Consider the following 18,508-nt stretch of genomic DNA (forward strand, 5'->3'; position numbering starts at 1 on the left):
ATAGCTTTTCTACATCTCCGCAACATTGCCAAATTAAGAAATGCATTATCACAGGATGATGCAGAAAAATTGGTGCACGTATTTGTTAGCTCTAGACTAGACTACTGCAATTCACTACTGTCAGGATGTTCAAATAGGAATCTAAATAAACTTCAAGTAGTTCAAAATGCCGCAGCTAGAGTTCTGACCAGAACTAGAAAATTTCAGCATATTAGACCAGTCCTATCAGCCCTGCATTGGCTCCCAGTTAAATTTCGTATTGATTTTAAAATTCTATTATTAGCATATAAAGCACTACACGGGCTTGCTCCTGAATACCTCCAGGAACTTATTTCCTACTATGAACCCCCACGTCAACTAAGATCACAGGGTGCTGGTCTGTTATTAGTTCCACAAATTAACAAGGTAACAGCAGGGGGAAGAGCCTTTTCTTATAAGGCCCCCCAGCTTTGGAATAATCTTCCTAAATGTGTCCGGGACTCTGACACAGTCACAATCTTTAAATCTAGGTTGAAAACCCACTTATTTAGTCTAGCGTTTGATAATTAATATCCCCCTTAGATAAAGGTACAGATCCAGGGGTTCATAGACGAAGGGTTTTATGGTAGACTGGGGTACTGGTGCTGTCATCCTGTCACTGCTCGTGGTCACTCAAGTTTGTTGACAGTGCAGTGGACGGATGCCATTGTCTCAGAATGCCCCCAAGCCTATGTTACCTTCTGGTTCTGCCTTTTTTTAGCTAGGCTGTAATAATTTAACTTAGTGCCGGAGTTGCTGCCACACTCCAGAAATGTTTATAATTTTACCTGTCCTGTATATGTCCTCATACAGAGCTAATTTTCCCTGTTTCATTTCTCCACATGGCTGCCCGCCTGCTTGAGGAATAATGAGATGAGGAGAGACAAGCGATCCATCCTGGCCGGCTACCTCCTGCCTAACCGGATGCCTACACCATGATGGACATTATTACATATTTTTCGGTCTAAATTGACATTATTGCATCTTTTACATTCTGTCTACATTCTGTCTATATTGTTGTTGTTGTCATGGTGACCGGTGTCGGCCAGAGGAGGATGGGTTCCCCCCCTGAGTCTTGGTTCCTCTCAAGGTTTCTTCCTCATGCAAAAAACTAGGGAGTTTTTCCTTGCCACTGTCGCCTTTGGCTTGCTCACTGGGGGCTAGGACTCGGCACTTGTAAAGCTGCTTTGTGACAACAACTGTTGTAAAAAGCGCTATATAAATAAAATTTGATTGATTTGATTGATTGATACTATAGAAATGGTATAGTACAAGTCCTCTATGCAACATAAAATGTATTTGATCTGCTTCTGGTATTTGTACTTTAGAAACGTAATTAAAAAATCAAAACATGACAATACAGAACCGTCAGGCAAGCCACCCACGCGAAATAAATATGTTAAGTATGGAAAGTTTGATTAGTTATATCTGGCCATATAAGACAAGCATATGTACAGCACTAAGACATTGAGAAACAAGGTATGTTCATAAAAGCATCAGAAAAACCAAACCCATCTTTATGTATTTATATTTATTCAGGCAAAACACTAAGTGCATTGAAGTCCTTGAAACTGTAAATGTAATGTGTTTGGACCACATCACAACCCTGAAACAATGCTGGTTTATAGGGCAATACGACAAAATCTGCATAGGGGTGCTGATTGGATGCGACGGTCAAGGTTTGAGAGGCGCTTGGAGATCATGTTACTGGAACAGAGATGGATATGGCAGATGACAATCTAGGAGCCACACATAAGACATTCATCACGGTTCTCCAGAGAGCACACCATGGCAGCTTTGTTCCGCTCCTTGGTCTCCTCCTCCTCTCTGCTCTTGGCTTCTTGCTTCTCCTTCAGCTTCTCTTTGTTGAGTGTGAACTGGATGGGATTGGCTGCAGGCTTCGTCCGCAGGTAGTACATGCCGGTCTTGAGGCCCTTTTGAAAGCGTTGGACATGCATTAGCCCCCCATGTGTTCTTTACTTATTCCACCATCATACTCAATACTAAAGTGTGGAATGAGACGTCAAGACTGACACTGTATGCAGGGTATCTGCACATTTTTAAATCTCAAATTCAATGACTTTTAAGACCTTTTTAATACCTCACAAGAAAAAATAATACCAGGGTTGCCAACTTTTCAAGATCGCTTGGAGTGAGATTTGAACCTGGAGGGGGTGGCGACCATAAGTTCTTGACGGGGTGGGGGTGCACGACCTCGCAAAGCGACAGCACGCGGGGACCTCGCGCAGGGGCGGAGCCACCGCGATTACGACATTGTCGGCACGCGGAACCTTGAGCCGGTCGCGACGCGTCATGTATAAACAATGCTTGATGCGGCTCAGGGATTACGGCACATGCAGCGCCGTGTGCAGTGCCCTAGTGCCTGTACATTTAAATTGTAATGGTCCAATGAAGGTCATTTAAAAATCAGGACATTTCCTCACTTAATAAAAAAAACCCGGGACAGGACGTGAAAAACGTCCCGGGAAATACGGACGTTTGGTCGCACTACACAGTAGACAAATCATTTTTGGCACTTACAGTTAAACTGCAGTTGGCAGCAAATGACTCGATATGCATATTACTATTACGAGTGCTATCATATCGCTTGTGTTTTTCAGATTTCATATGAGAATCCAGCTCTTTACAGCCCAATGTACCAAGTTTGAATGTTTTTCGGCAAGTTCACATCACGCCTCATACGAATCACTGGAAGGTTGCAGTCAGCCACAATATTTTTCGTCCTCCAGCCACTTCATTGAATCGTCATTTACCCATGTCTGCATCAGAGCCTTGTATTGTTGTTCCCGCCGCAGGCCTCAAATAAGAAAGCAGCTTGCTAGGCAGCTAAAGCATCGTCTGCCATTTCCACCTGTTAGGTGACCTACTACTGCCATTAGGCGGAGTATACGTTGCGGAAATGATAATTATTGTGGGATATACATCGGTAAAATAAAACAGAAAAACTGAGCAACACACTTATTTAATGCCTCCCCTCCTAAAATTCCAGACATTTAAAGACATTTTTAGACCTTGAATATGTACCAAGTTTGAATGTTTTTCGGCAAGTTCACATCACGCCTCATACGAATCACTGGAAGGTTGCAGTCAGCCACAATATTTTTCGTCCTCCAGCCACTTCATTGAATCGTCATTTACCCATGTCTGCATCAGAGCCTTGTATTGTTGTTCCCGCCACAGGCCTCAAATAAGAAAAGCAGCTTGCTAGGCAGCTAAAGCATCGTCTGCCATTTCCACCTGTTAGGTGACCTACTACTGCCATTAGGCGGAGTATACGTTGCGGAAATGATAATTATTGTGGGATATACATCGGTAAAATAAAACAGAAAAACTGAGCAACACACTTATTTAATGCCTCCCCTCCTAAAATTCCAGACATTTAAAGACATTTTTAGACCTTGAATATGTAAAACTAAATTTAAGACTTTAAGGACCCGCAGGTACCCTGTTGTATGGCTCACCTGCTTCCAGCCGTAAAAGTGCATGCTGGTCAGCTTGCCATAGTTGGGCTCAGCAATGTGAATATTGAGGGACTGGCTCTGGTCAATGAAAGCTCCTCTATCAGCCGCCATCTTTAAAATCACTTTCTGGGAGATCTCCCATACAGTCTTATATAACTCCTTCAGGTCGTCTGGGATTGTGGAGATGCCCTGCAACATGAAGACCATGACGAAACAGTAAGATAGTGTAGGTAAAAGACAAACAATGCACTTTTCATTTGGTCTGACAGTTTGCTCACCTGAATTGATCCGTTATGAGCAATCAGCTGATTTTTCATGTCTTCACTCCACAGTCCTCGTTCTGTGAGGTCTTTCAGCAAGTGAGGATTCACAATCTGAAAGATGGATGCTAGCATCAAACACCATTATAAATATATCCACAAGCGGCGGTTCTGGGTTCTTAATGAATGGATTTCAGAATTGAATTTTGAACATTTGATTTTCAAAGTGAAAAAGTAAAACATTAAAGTTTCACGAGAAGACTTCCCAATGTGGGATTCAAACCACAGACATCAGCACACCTTACAAATGCAAAAATGGTTTTAATATGTAGGTTCACATTCATCTGAACTGATTGACACCAGTTTGATGAAAATTGGCTGAAAAGTTAGAAAAAGTGAGTGTGACCAAGTATATTTCCTAATTTTTTTTTTCTTCAAATTTGCAGGTTTGCCAGATTGAGACAATAAAATACCTTTTCATTTTACTCACAGTTTAGGAGATATTGAAGAAAAAGTAAAACGCTGCACTAGGCCAAGGACAGTCCCTTTACATGACTGAGATTCTGCAAACGGACTACACCTTTGCACCTTTATGCGTTTTATCCGGAGAACAAAAATAAGAAAAATTCTAATAAATTACAATAGGGTTCCCACACTACATGATGAACCCCAGAACATTAAATACGTCAACACATTTCATAATTTCAAACTAAATCACTGCTGTACATACCAATGAAATGAGACAAGGCCACTTTGTTCAATAAAAGAATCCTAAGTGACAAGTGACCATCTTACCTGAAACTCCCCAGACAGGACTCTACGTGTATAGATGTTGCTGGTGTAAGGCTCTATGGATTCGTTGTTACCCAGAATCTGCGCTGTGGAGGCAGTGGGCATGGGAGCCAGCAGCAGGCTGTTACGCACACCGTGTCTGTCCACAAAACCAAAGCTCAGACACGTCAGACCTTCTTAAACTTGACTCACAAGATCACAGAACAGAGCAGGAAGGAGAGATCTACTGAACTGCTGACTTACTTGGCAATCTTCTCCTTCAGGGCTTTCCAGTCCCACAGGTCTGTTGGGGTCCTATCCCACATGTCATATTGCAGAATCTGAGGACAATAAGAGCAGGTCGTTAAATCCCCAACAAGCTCAAATCAAGCCCTTCTGAACAATCATCTAGATGATTACAATTAAGAGAGCAGCCCTGCTGGTACAATTGAAGCCAATCTGGTTTGGACACTTACACCCTTGCTAACAGGAGAGCCGGCGTAGGTCTCATACGGGCCGAGCTCTGCAGCCAGCTCACAGCTGGACTCCAAGGCAGCATAGTAGATCGTTTCAAAGATCTGCGTGTTGAGGAGTTGAGCTTCTTCACTTTCAAAAGGGAAACGCATGAGGATAAAGGCATCAGCCAGACCTTGCACTCCTATGCCAATGGGCCTGTGCCGCTTGTTGGATTTCTCGGCCTGTCAGGAAAAATAAGCAGCACCATAAGTCATTTCTAGAACTGCAATTAGAAATATTACAATCTTCCACAACAAAACAAAAAAATAAATACATAAAAACCCAACTCACCTCTGGGACAGGGTAAAAGTTTATATCAATGATTTTGTTCAAGTTCCTAACAATGACTTTTGTGACAGATGCCAACTTTTGGAAGTCATAGGTTCTCTCAGGTGTGACATACATGTTGAGAGCAATGGACGCAAGGTTGCACACAGCCACCTAAAGATGTTTTAAAAATATATATACAAAACCATCTTTAGATTTTATACATTTTAAAACTGGATTTAGAGAAACAAAAGGCTAGAGACTACTTTGCTTTTTCTCATAGCATACAGAGACCATTTAACCACTCTGACAGTGCCCTACAAAATGACAAATATGGAAAACGTACCTCATCTTTGCTGGTGTACTCCACAACCTCTGTGCAAAGGTTGCTACATTTGATGGTGCCCAGGTTCTGCTGGTTGCTCTTCCGATTGCAGGCGTCTTTATAGAGCATGTAGGGAGTGCCTGTCTCCGTCTGAGACTCAATGATGGCGTACCACAGCTGCTGGGCCTTCACTACTCTCTTCGCACGGCCATCCTGCTCATACCTACAGCAACAAAAACATGCGTTCAGATGAAAATACAGCTTATACCAATAAAAACAAACACTTTAAAAGACAACCTAAAAATAATAATTTAGAAAATATTTTAATGTTCTATTTAAAATGAAATGTAAGCTTCTCAATAAGCCACAAACAAAAAAAGGCCTTTCACATGCAACAGAGACATTAACCATTTACCTCGTGTACAGTTTTTCAAACTCTTCTCCCCAGCATTCATCCAACCCAGGACACTCACTTGGGCACATAAGAGACCAGTTCTGAAAACAGAAAATTAGCCCATGTTGGGAAGACTCCACTCTCTTTATGAAGAGGTCGGGGATCCAGACAGCGTACGATATGCTGTACTTACTAGTTTCGATATGCTTACTAGCGTACGATATGCCGTACTTACTAGATTCCACTCTCTTTATGAAGAGGTCGGGGATCCAGACAGCGTATGATATGCTGTACTTACTAGTTTCCACTCTCTTTATGAAGAGGTCGGGGATCCAGACAGCGTACGATATGCTGTACTTACTAGTTTCGATATGCTTACTAGCGTACGATATGCTGTACTTACTAGATTCCACTCTCTTTATGAAGAGGTCGGGGATCCAGACAGCGTATGATATGCTGTACTTACTAGTTTCCACTCTCTTTATGAAGAGGTCGAGGATCCAGACAGCGTACGATATGCTGTACTTACTAGTTTCCACTCTCTTTATGAAGAGGTCGGGGATCCAGACAGCGTATGATATGCTGTATTTACTCGATTAGTTTCCACTCTCTTCATGAAGAGGTCAGAGATACAGACAGCGTACGATATGCTGTATTTACTCGATTAGTTTCCACTCTCTTCATGAAGAGGTCAGAGATACAGACAGCGTACGATATGCTGTATTTACTCGATTAGTTTCCACTCTCTTTATGAAGAGGTCGGGGATCCAGACAGCGTACGATATGCTGTACTTACTAGATTCCACTCTATTTATGAAGAGGTCAGGGATCCAGACAGCGTACGATATGCTGTACTTACTAGATTCCACTCTCTTCATGAAGAGGTCGGGGATCCAGACAGCGTATGATATGCTGTACTTACTCCATTCGTTTCCACTCTCTTCATGAAGAGGTCGGGGATCCAGAGAGCATAGAACAGGTCTCGGGCCCTCTGCTCTTCTTTACCGGTGTTTTTCTTCAGCTCCAGGAAATCAAAGATGTCAAAATGCCACGGCTCCAGGTACATAGCAAACGCTCCAGGCCTCTGAGGAAACACGAAAATTTGTTATGAAATTTGTGCCAATTAGATAGGACATGGACAATATGCATGTGAAAGACAAAACATGTTTGAACCACAACTAATAAATAAAATGTAGGAGCATATACATTTTTTCCTGTTCCTTAATAAAAATAAAAGAACATTTTAATCGTAATATACAGCTTATCCCGTCTTTCATCTCACCTTGTTTCCTCCCTGGTCAACATAGCGGGCTGTGTTGTTGTAGACACGGAGCATAGGAACCAGTCCATTTGAATTGCCATTGGTCTAATAAAACAGATAAATGTCAGTTTTGATTTTCCTACTTCTACAATAAATTGATTTGGGCTGTAATTCTGCAGTAATTTGGAAGGCTTACTCCTGCAATGTAACTGCCTGTGGCTCTAATGCAGCTCACTGCCACACCAATGCCTCCAGCAGATTTTGAGATTAGGGCACACTGTTTGAGTGTGTCATAGATCCCTTCAATGCTGTCATCACGCATAGCCAACAAGAAACAGCTGCAGACATCAAATACATGGTACACCCATTATTTTTTGACAAATCAGTAATTAAGCTAACTTTGGTTACTTTATCAGTAACTAACAAAAATACATTTCTATGGAGATTCTCAGGCCAAGACTAAACATGATACCAAGATCTACATTCAACTAGCCAAAACCAAGGATTCAACATTAGTTACATTCCTAGTGTTTTCAAGAAGCACTTATAACATCTGATGGAGAGAAATCAAGCACATGGCTTTATTGCTTGCTTCCCAAGCCAAACTGCCTCCTCATGTCTGAATTCAGAAAAGCAAGATACATGTCTCTCCCACTCTGGTGTGTACCTGGAGAGCTGAGGCCTGTTGGTCCCAGCATTAAAGAGGGTAGGTGAGGCATGAGTGAACCACTTCTCAGACAGCAGGTTGTAGGTCTCGATGGCAGCAGCAATATCCTTCTCATGGATGCCAACTGCTACTCTCATTAGCATGTGCTGAGGCCTCTCTGCAACTGTACACAGACATAGAAAACCAGGGTGAATGCCAATTCACACTCTTTCCTGCTTACAATCAGAAACATCCAGAAATACCTCAAATACCCATTTTAAAATCACATACCTTTTCCATTTATCTTAAGCAAATATGATCGTTCCAAAGTCTAGAAAGAATACATAAACATTCAGTAGTAGTAAAGCAATTTGTGACAACAGTCATAGTGCTCTATGATGATCAAAATAATGCAATGACTTGATGGATCTAATCAGGCTTAAAACTACCTTGAAGCCAAAGAAGTTGTAGGAGAAATCCCTGTCATAGATGATGGCTGAATTGAGTCGCTGTTGAGAAAAGAGAGAGAGAGGGTATAACAAAGTTTTAGATGTAAACTACATAAGACTACAGACAATGGAAGAAGATGGTATCAGCCTCCTTACATCCTTATTTTCCAAGATTATGTCAAGGGTCTCCTTGGAGATCATGGGCGAGTGCCGTTTGTTCAGAGGATTAACATAGTTGTACAGGTCCTCCATAACATCTGCAAGGAGTATGAAAAAAAATACTCACAAACACTCTTTAAAAGCTCTTCAAATCTGTGCAATCATATACACTATGGCTGTTTCTCAATTCAGGGGCTGCAGCCCACGAAGTGCGCATTTGTAGGCCGGTTACGTCACTGCGCCGCGACGAGGCTGTCCCAATTCGTGGACTCCTTCTTATGCGGCCGACGAATGTAGCCTTCAAAACCCCGAAAACGAAGGATGCATCTGAGTATCCTTCGCGTCCCACCATATCCCAGGATTCATTGCTCTATGAACAATAAACAGGCGGAGTCTAGTGTACGGGCCGAAGAATTCGTTTTTAAATGTCGGTATTTTTTAAATATGGACATTTATACTGCAATGAGATGCTAAATAACATGCCAGTTATTAATGATATTGCAGGTAAACATGTGCTTTGAGTATTTACTAAACGTTTATACGTAAAATTAACGTAAAAGTAACGTTTATAAAAATACATTGAATTTTGTTATGAAGTTATACTTCCCGTCAAACGTGAATACATGTTCAACGCATTTTCTTTTAGGCATTTGTGGGTGATGTGATATTTGTCGGACAGCTCGCTAACACGTATGTAACGTATGAAACGGGGCAGAGCGTGGTCACGCAAACATACGTCTTGCGAAGACTAGACTGTCTCATTTAACAGCCGTGAGATGCAGCCTACCCTGCCTTCGAAGTGTGTGGCCACCGTGGGCTGCGGTCTACGCGGTCTACGTAGACTGCAGCCCCTGAATTGAGAAACAGCCTATATGTATATGTGCTCTGGAGATGCACATGGGAATATATACACCTCCATAGAGGTGTATATATATACTCACCACTGAAAACCTTCTTGGTCTCCTTATGTAGGTTGGAAACTGCGATGCGGGCTGCTAGGATGGCATAGTCAGGGTATTTGGTGGTGAGAGTGGCAGCGGTCTCTGCAGCTAGTGTGTCCAGCTCAACGGTGGTCACACCACTGTACAGGCCCTGAATAACCTTCATGGTGATCTGAGTCTGTGAACAAAGAAATACAACGTGAATATTCAGAAATATAACATGTTAAAGTCATAAAGGAAGTAAACCAAAAAGGGTGCAACCTGATGTTTACTGTTCACACAACAGTAAGAGCCTTTAATAAATGTATACTTACAGGATCAACAAAGTCTGCATTAAGTCCATAGCAGAGCTTCTGAATACGCGAGGTAATTTTATCAAACATCACACGCTCCTGGCGTCCATCTGCAGATGAAAGAAGTGAACATTGGTTACTATGTAGTTTAAATGCCTCGAGATTGCTGTTGGCCAAAAGATAACATGCCAGGGGACACCACACAGCTTTGACAGCTGTTCAGACAGATATTTACTCACGTGAAATGTTCTGGTGCACAAATCATGCAAAGCATAGTGTTTGATAACGGCTATCCCACGGCTAGCCTTTGTTTCGTATGTATTCAATGCAAGTGTGACTACAAACACAATATGGCAACAGGGAGTCTCACTTACGTTGTAATAAATATTTGTTTATTATACGGTTTATTATGCATCAGAAAGAACAGAAAACACTAAAGAGCAAAAACGACAGAAAACTCTGTGGTATGTTTCAACTTAGACAATTATGCTAGGTTTAGAAAGTTAGCCAAGCTAGTTAGCAGATAGCAGGTGGCCTGCACAAATCACCCTCGGCCACATGGCGCCAACATAAGTGACAATAGAGTAACACAGCTAGTCGCTGATAGCAATATGGTTTGGAAAATATCTAGCGTTGGCTAGCTAGCTGCCTTTAACTCAAATTATTATTTCTGGCAGCTGGCCATGTTGCTAAAAGTATAGCAAGTTAGTAGAATTCTCTATTAAGTTAGGCAGCCATGCAATTAGGTAGCCACATACTAGAGCTAGAGTTGTGGCAGCCCGTCAGCTGAAATAATGTCTGCATCTCAATTCAGGGGCTGCAGCCTGCGTAGACCGCAGCCCACGGAGGCCACACACTTCGAAGGCCGGGTAGGCTGCATCTCACGGCTGTTAAATGAAACAGTCTAGTCTTCGCAAGACGTATGTTTGCGTGACCACGCACTGCCCCGTTACATACGTGTTAGCGAGCTGTCCGACAAATATCACATCACCCACAAACGCCTAAAAGAAAATGCGTTGAACATGTATTCACATGTTTGGCGGGAAGTATAACTTCATAACAAAATTCAATGTACTTTTATAAACGTTACTCTTTAGTAAATACTCAAAGCACAGGTTTACCTGCAATATCATTAATAACTGGCATGTTATTTAGCATCTCACTGCAGTATAAATGTCCATATTTTAAAAATATCGACATTTAAAAACGAATTCTTCGGCCCGTACACTAGACTCCGCCTGTTTATTGTTCATAGAGCAGTGAATCCTGGGATATGGTGGGACGCGAAGGATACTCAGATGCATGCTTCGTTTTCGGGGTTTTGAAGGCTACATTCGTCGGCCGCATAAGGATTCTCACTGCTGCAGTCAGCTGTTAACTACTTTATATTTAGTATCAGATAACTGAAGAGCGGACACGCTGCTAATCAATGATCCGTTTACCTCATATTCACGTGAGTAGCAAGAAACAACAGAAACTCACCTCGTTTGATGACGTGCATATTGTTTTTTAATAGGAGGGGGGAAAGTGCTAAAGAAATTATAGAAAAGGGTCAACAAAAGTGAGGTATTGTGTCCGTCCCGTGCAGCATCAAGCCAGCTGAAGTGAGGAATGAAGCGCGAATGAAGCGCGCCAGAAACGTTGTCGCGTACACGAGCAGTAGCCAATCAGAGGAAGCCCGCGAGGAAGTAACCAAAGCCGTAGAAAGACATGGTTGGCTGTGCAGCATTTGGATGTACCAATCGGTCCGAGAAAGGGATCCGGATGTATGGGTTTCCAAAAGATACCTACAGAAGAAAAAAGTGGTTGGCCCAAATCAGTAGAAGCAACCTGAACATCACAAGAAATTACAATAACAGAATATAGCCGCAAGCGGCGATAGGCGGGTTCACACACCAATAGGCATTTTGGCCTCAATAAGCAAAAGGAAGCCCAAAAGGTCCTTTAGACCTAAAAGTGAAAAGAAGCTGTTTGGGTTTGGCCAGTGTGTGCTCTACAGATAGTGTGTGATGACATCTGCGTGTGTCAGAAAGGGAGACACAGAAATAGCACATCTGGCTAGGGCTGCATCTATGTGAACAATATAGGAAGGCCTGCATGTGTCTATACATGATTGGGCCTGTATATTACTGACAGAGAGAGATTGAGGAAGCCAGAGACTATGCTTTGTTAATTCACTCCTTGCACACCTACCATGACTGCCCGTGTATTCAAAGCATGAACGTAGTCTGCAAAACCTGGCATAACATGACTGACATAACTGATATGACTGGCATGACTGGAATTACATCACTGGCATGACGAACAAAAGTAACATGACTGATATGACTGACATAACTGGCATGACTGGAATTATTTGATGATTTGACTGACATGACTGGACTGACATAACTGGCATGACTGGAATGATTTGATGACATGACTGATATGACTAGACTGAAATGATTGGCATGACATGACTTTCATGACTGGCAGAACACCACTGACATGACTGGCATGTCTGATATGACTGACATCACTAGCATGACTGACATATACTATACATATACTATAGATATGCATACAAACTATACATACATTTAGGTAGGAGTGTGTGTGTGTGTGTGTATGTACTCAAACTATGACAACATATACTAATTAGGGATGCAAATTATCGATTAATTCATTAATCGTTAGTTGACTGATCTTATCGATCGACTTTCGATTAATCGATAAGCGGCGTTTTTCACCTGAATTTCAGTGTTTCAATAGGGCTTTTAAAAATATCAGCTAAATATACTGCTCAAAAAAATTAAGGGAACACTAAAATAACACATCCTAGATCTCAATTAATAAAAATCTTTGAAATCAGTTGAAAATCTCTCATTTCTACCTGTTGTCTGTTCCATTTGCACAAGAGCAGTTGAAATTGATTCACAATCAGTGTTGCTTCCTATCTGAACACGAAGTGTGGATGACTTGGAGTTACATTGTGTTGTTTAAGTGTTCCCTTTATTTTTTTGAGCAGTGTAGTTAAAACACTTTGTTCAAAAAGTATATATTATATTATGATAATTATATTGTATTATATTATATATTGCTCAAGTAATTATGCATGAGGAAATTTTTATGGTATAACAAAATACATTCTTTCATTTTAAAAAAGGAATAAATTAAGGACTGGCTCAGTTCAATTTGAAACATTAGACATTAAAAAAAATGTTTTAAAAAAAGAAGAAATTAAATAGAGAGCCAAACAGAATATTATTGAGCCCATGTTTGGACAATGTTTCTAGCTTTGTAGTGAACACATGCTGTAACGCGACCGGAGAGTGCCCAAGTTTCCACAACATCATTGAGCTTGTCAGTTAAACTGTCAGTGGTGTGTCTATCCGACATGTTCGTCGTAATCAGCACTGCAGATTTTAGCTGCCAGTTCTCGTCAGTGTAGTGGCACGTCACAGTAATGTAACTTTCTGTTGTTAGAGCCGTCCAACAATCTGTTGTAAGGGCTACAGTAGTAGCAGTAGATAGCTTTGTTTTTAGCTCACTCATATTTTTTTGTAGCGAGCTTCGAAAACGCTCGCCTTCCCAGTGTAGCTGTGATTTTAGGTTGACCAGGTGCACTGGTGATATGCAGGACAGCTGCATGCATGGTGTTCAAATGATAATTGAGTGAGCTAGTGGAACTGTTGTACTTCAATACCGCATTACACACAGAACATTTGACTTCTTTGCCTAAATTAACAATGTTGAAATTGTAGCGACTACTACTCCTCGCAGCGAATTCCCTAACAGACAGGCACTTGGCCCTTTAAGTGACACTGAGAGAGCGGCGCCTGCGTGCGCCAGGGGAGGGGAAGAGAACAGTGCTATTGTTTGAGTTGCGTGGAAAATAAAGTTTCCCTCCTTGGGATTTTCTGGATTACGCAGTTTCTGCCTCGTTTCCCGAACACGCTTCAAAATGGTCCCACACCGCACGTCTTTTCGCCCGCTTCATTTTGTTTTCCACTCTGGTCTTTCGCGACACGTGTTCACCTCTCGTTCTTACGCTCTGTTCAAGTTAATACAGGAGCGCTCTCTAATGATTAATCGTGATTAGTACATTTTGATCGAGTAACGTCTTAATCGACAATTAATCGAAAGTCGATTAATCATTTGCATCCCTAATACTAATACATACATAAGTATACATAGAAACTATACATACATATAGGTATAAAGGTGTGTGTGTCTGTGTGTTTGTGTGAGAGAGAGACAAAAATAGGCCAAATATTAGTTTGTATGAGCATAGGTAATGCTAGTTAGTTACTGAGATATGGGTGGGTATGGCTAGGGAAGTGTTATTGTGAATGCTATAGGAAGGCCTGCTTGCGCCTGTATGTGTGTGTGCCTGGTTAATAGACACAGAGAGATCTAGGTAGCCAGAGCAATGTTTACTTAGGGCACAGAGATGGGAGGGGGAATGTGGGTGAGAGTGTGAGAGAGACTGAGAGTGTGAGTTTCAGCCTGCGTGCGTGTGAGAAGGAGAAGGTGACAGAGGGACTTTACACGCATTTTTATGCATTGTATATAATACTGCACTGTAGAGCCATACGATAACCGATTTAGATGAAACTTGACAAATTTGTTCAGGATGGGATTCTGAATGAGCATGTGCATTTTGGTCAGAATTGGATAAAATATGAAAGAGCTTCAAGAATATGAATATTATATGTATCGATGCTGTCCATTAAAAAAATATATAGCAAGTATAAGTGTCCTAAAATCCAAAATCTTTGGATTGTTTTTTGATTTCACACTCTGTAGAGTATTATAAGACTTTGACATGATAGTATGAAAATCCTAGGAGGAGTATGAAAAGTGATGATTTCAAACTATTATTAACTGTAAATAAACTGTGCATTTTTAATAGGACATGTAATGGGAAAGTTGTTCGCACTACTGCAAGGAATCAAGAGTCCAATTGCATGTTCCCAAGTGGAATTATGTAGGGGATATACTTGCTTTTTTTGCAATAGCCCCCCCCCCCCCCGTGGCCAATCGACACCCGGCTGGATTATGTCATAGGGGGCGTGCACTTGTCCACACCCAAGAGGTTTCGTGCAGATCGACCAATGGTAAGCCTGTCAAACGCGTGCCGATCACTGATTGGATCACTGATCAGCCATTTTGGAAGTATGGCGTGTCTGCTTTAGGACCTGGTTCCCAGAGGCCCATAGATGATGTCTGCCAAGTTTCATGTGGATCGGCCAATCTGAGTGCATGGGGCAAATTTTTGCATGTTATAGCGCCCCCCTAGAAGGTGAGGTATGGCAGCCTCTGCGAGCTGCCCCAGACCCTCACAGGGAAGCTGTCTGTGAAGCACCATCTCATTACATGCAAGTTTTCTTAAGTTAGAGCTCCATATGCACAAAATTTACTATTCAGTTTACGCCCTCTCATTTTATTGGCTTATACTGACATGGTAGTGAAGAAATTAGCATTTTTGTTGGGTACAGACTCTTCTGAACATTTTGATACCACATATGTGCATGTATGTAAAAAATTCAGGGACTAGTTTGCGCTCAAAGATGTGCGTGATTTTGCACATTATGCAAATTAATTCGAAATCTAAGTGGGCGGAGCTAAAGGGTTCTTGAGGCTTTTTTGTTTGGCTTGAGCCAAGGAATCCATGAGAAGTGGAATTTTTTTTCTAGGACCTACAGTGTAGGAGATATGGACCAAAACGCAAAATACTGCACTATAGCACCACCATCAGGTCAATGTGGGTCATCCAAGTCAATCAGGAAGCTATCAGGAGGATGACAGTAGCCTACTGGCAGACTTCCTGGATGCTAAAGAGTAATTTCCCAGTCCTGGCATCAGAGTGGATGACCTGTTGGAGCACAACCCTGTGACTACACCCTCACCTGACTACACAAAAATGGAGACCTGTGCTCTCTATCATCTGACAGGCTACATTGTGAATCAAGTAATCAAATATTCTAAAATTTGTAATGAATGTCAAATTGCAATTAAGCACAGTAACGAGAGCCCTGAAGAAGAGCACAGTATTTTACTAAAATTGAAGGAATTCAAGTCAGGTGCACTTTGTCGGCCATCACAGGAGGCTTTTGATCTAGTTCGGAAAATCGAGCAATTGTTTCAAACTAGGACCAGTGCCTCACTTATGGCACTCCCTAATGCAAAACATTTAATGGAGATAGAGGCTAGGCTCTTAGACAGTAGGCTTCCCTCATGCCATGATGTTAAACAAAAAATAACTAACAGATACATCAGGCTGAGGTTGAGAATCACAGCAAAGCACATCCAGGCTGAGAGGAAAAAACACACACTGTCCAAAACTGGGCATTTTGGAAGTAAAAGCCCGATGAAAATGGCCAGAAAAAGCCATGTAACACCTGGAAATACACCCCCACCAAATACTTTCATTGTTACCATGAATGTGCTTGGTCTGTCTTTAACTCCTACAAATGTCCTGCCACCCAGTGGTACTTAAACTTCAGTAGGTATGGAGGATCTGTTTTTCTCATCCCCACTCCACCAGTTACTGCAGTAATCACCAATCTGCATTGCTCCACTGGTCTGGTCATCACACCACTGGCCTAAAAAAAATATTTTAAATGTTATGATGGTAATGACAATCCTAAGCATCATACGTAATTAAATAAAAAAAATGTGTTACTAAATTGTGTTGAGATTATATATAGACCTGTTGATTGTTGCATCCTGTATTAATAGTGGTCATCCATGTACAAGCTGCTGGTTATCACCTTTCACTGAAACACTAGCTAATTAATTAATCAACCAAAGAGTAACTTCACTACAATCCAACCATCTTTTCTACTTCAGATAGTTACCATTAATTACAATATGATCAAATCTATATAGGTATTACTGAATTTAACAACTATCATAATGACGGAATACTCTGAGGCAAATCACCGCTAAGCGATTCCTGCTTTTAATAGCATAGGTAATGCTAGCGAAGTGTAATTTAAGCTAAAGGTATTTAAAATGCAGAAATAAACTAACAACAAGTGACCACTTAACTATAACAGTAATACTAATCACATTTATGGAGGATTATATAGGAAACGATGAATAATTCATTAACTTACCAGAAAAACAGCCGCGGAAATGCTTCAAATATACGCAGTTCAATGCTGGATGTTTGGAACTATTGGTCTCCCCATGGCAGTTTACTTCCGCATTCCTGAATTACAATAGGAGTCTATGGGAGTGTCGCAACTCTCTCTTTCTACGGCTCTGGAAGTAACCAACCAGTAACCAATCAGAAAACCCGAGATATGAAGTTAACCAATGGCCCGACAGCTGGAGGTAGTGATGGTAAAACGAAGATTCATGAACCAATGGGGCTTTCCATCTAAAAGGTTCACCAAAAGGTTCATTACCCGAAGCCTCGTTGACTCGTTCTCACTAGTGACACCTGCTGTGCAAAAGGATATATGACACTCAATTAATTCTGAATCAGAGAAAACTGGAATGTCTGTGTATAAAATAAAATATTTTTGCCACGTCCCAATGAATATAAAAGTGTGTTTTTACATGGAAATATTATTATTTGAGTGATGTGATGTTGAACAAGTAAAATAAATACTTAAAATAAATGTTTGTGGAACTGGGAGTACAAGAGTGCTTATGGAACTGAAAGACAGGAAACTGCAACAGATGGAACAAATATAAACAGTGTTGGGGTCGATTCCTTTTCTTAGACGCCTTAGAAGTCTACCTAGCTTACAACTAGCTTAAAGTCTATAAAATTACGAATAATAAATAATAGCTGATCAAATCAAATCAAAGTTTATTTGTATAGCGCTTTTCACAACACATGTCACAAAGCGCTTTACAGGATTTAAAAGGTTAACAATACTATGGGTCCAGAACCCTAATGAGCAAGCCAAAGGCGACAGTGGCGAGGAAAAACTCCCTATGATGGTGGGGATTAGGAAGAAACCTCGGGAGAACTGTGGCATGGCTAATAATGGGTGTGAGAATAAGACGTGATGTACAGCTGGGATAAATTATGGGTGGGGCGGGCTCATTAAGGTTATAAAAACTCTGGAGTCATTGGCAGCTTTTGACTTCTCTACTCTCAACCAACAAGGGGGGAGCTGGCTGGTTTGGCGTGCGGCAGTGTCGTGGAAGCTGCGTTTGGTAGGTTAAGATTGTTTGTTTATAAATCGATGTATAGTCGATAAGCATGCTGACAGTGGGATCATTATTTGTTTAGGTGTTTTATAATTGAAGTGGAAACGAGTTGCGTCAAGTGTAAGCACGGTTCACGCCTTGCTTGCTCGGTGGCCCATTCAGGGAGCTACAAGGCATATGGTTGTTTGCGGCCACTGCGCAACTAACTTCGCCGTTAAGGCTGAGGTATACATGTAACGGTGAGTTGTGTTTTTAATATTTTTATTTTAATGCAACAACTGACCAGCTCCTAGATCCAATAAGTGCATGTTATTGCAGCTTTGGGGGGGGGGGGGGGGTGCTTTTCGTTTTTAGTACATTCGCGAATGTTTTTATTACTAACGAGATTGCTCTGCCGGTACTGTTGGATTTAAATGCAGCCAGTTGAATGCATTTAACGTTATCTGCTTGTGGTCTGCTTCTTCCAAACAGGAGGCGTAATTGCCTGTAGGCCACTGTTTTCCTTCTGAAGTGCGTCTTTGTGTTTTCTTTTCATATCAGTACTTTTTATATTAGATTCCCGATAGTGACGT

The 18,508-nt window shown here is 41.4% G+C and overlaps 1 protein-coding gene and 1 long non-coding RNA gene across 6 annotated transcripts; one reads left to right on the forward strand and one right to left on the reverse strand.

Moving 5' to 3' along the window:
- Window positions 1-1,530: 1,530 nt before the first annotated feature.
- On the reverse strand, window positions 1,531-17,013 carry rrm1 (ribonucleotide reductase M1 polypeptide). 5 transcript variants are annotated; one of them, XM_076980596.1, is made up of 21 exons: window positions 16,886-17,013; window positions 16,203-16,369; window positions 11,522-11,569; window positions 9,804-9,892; window positions 9,490-9,667; window positions 8,546-8,646; window positions 8,390-8,449; window positions 8,232-8,271; window positions 7,962-8,124; window positions 7,491-7,632; window positions 7,316-7,399; window positions 6,956-7,117; window positions 6,055-6,134; window positions 5,661-5,862; window positions 5,339-5,488; window positions 5,008-5,229; window positions 4,796-4,872; window positions 4,556-4,691; window positions 3,779-3,874; window positions 3,501-3,689; window positions 1,531-1,952 (listed from the first exon to the last, which is right to left on the reverse strand). In XM_076980596.1, the coding sequence occupies exons 4-21, from the start codon at window positions 9,870-9,872 to the stop codon at window positions 1,758-1,760; spliced, it is 2,346 nt and encodes a 781-aa protein (XP_076836711.1). In that variant the 5' UTR covers window positions 9,873-9,892; window positions 11,522-11,569; window positions 16,203-16,369; window positions 16,886-17,013; the 3' UTR covers window positions 1,531-1,757. The 5 variants fall into 5 exon arrangements, with proteins under 5 accessions (XP_076836711.1, XP_076836710.1, XP_076836708.1 ...); XM_076980595.1 differs by having other exon boundaries at window positions 11,265-11,569; XM_076980593.1 differs by lacking the exons at window positions 11,522-11,569; window positions 16,203-16,369; window positions 16,886-17,013 and adding an exon at window positions 10,904-11,258.
- Window positions 8,918-9,331, forward strand: LOC143482269 (uncharacterized). The gene is made up of 2 exons (XR_013122176.1): window positions 8,918-9,052; window positions 9,195-9,331. It is a non-coding gene; the product is annotated as an uncharacterized LOC143482269 (long non-coding RNA).
- Window positions 17,014-18,508: the final 1,495 nt, after the last annotated feature.

This window comes from Brachyhypopomus gauderio, chromosome 18 (genome assembly GCF_052324685.1).
Source record: "Brachyhypopomus gauderio isolate BG-103 chromosome 18, BGAUD_0.2, whole genome shotgun sequence".
Lineage (NCBI taxonomy): Eukaryota > Metazoa > Chordata > Actinopteri > Gymnotiformes > Hypopomidae > Brachyhypopomus > Brachyhypopomus gauderio.

What these genes read in the sequence shown, in the direction of transcription:
- rrm1 (XM_076980593.1), bottom strand. Translation starts at nt 10,982, where the DNA reads ATGTCGATATTTTTAAAATATGGACATTTATACTGCAGTGAGATGCTA. An exon ending in ACAACTTCTTTGGCTTCAAG is followed by an intron (nt 8,272 to 8,389) that starts GTAGTTTTAAGC and finishes TATTCTTTCTAG; the next exon opens with ACTTTGGAACGATCATATTT. An exon ending in AACAGGCCTCAGCTCTCCAG is followed by an intron (nt 7,633 to 7,961) that starts GTACACACCAGA and finishes TGATGTCTGCAG; the next exon opens with CTGTTTCTTGTTGGCTATGC.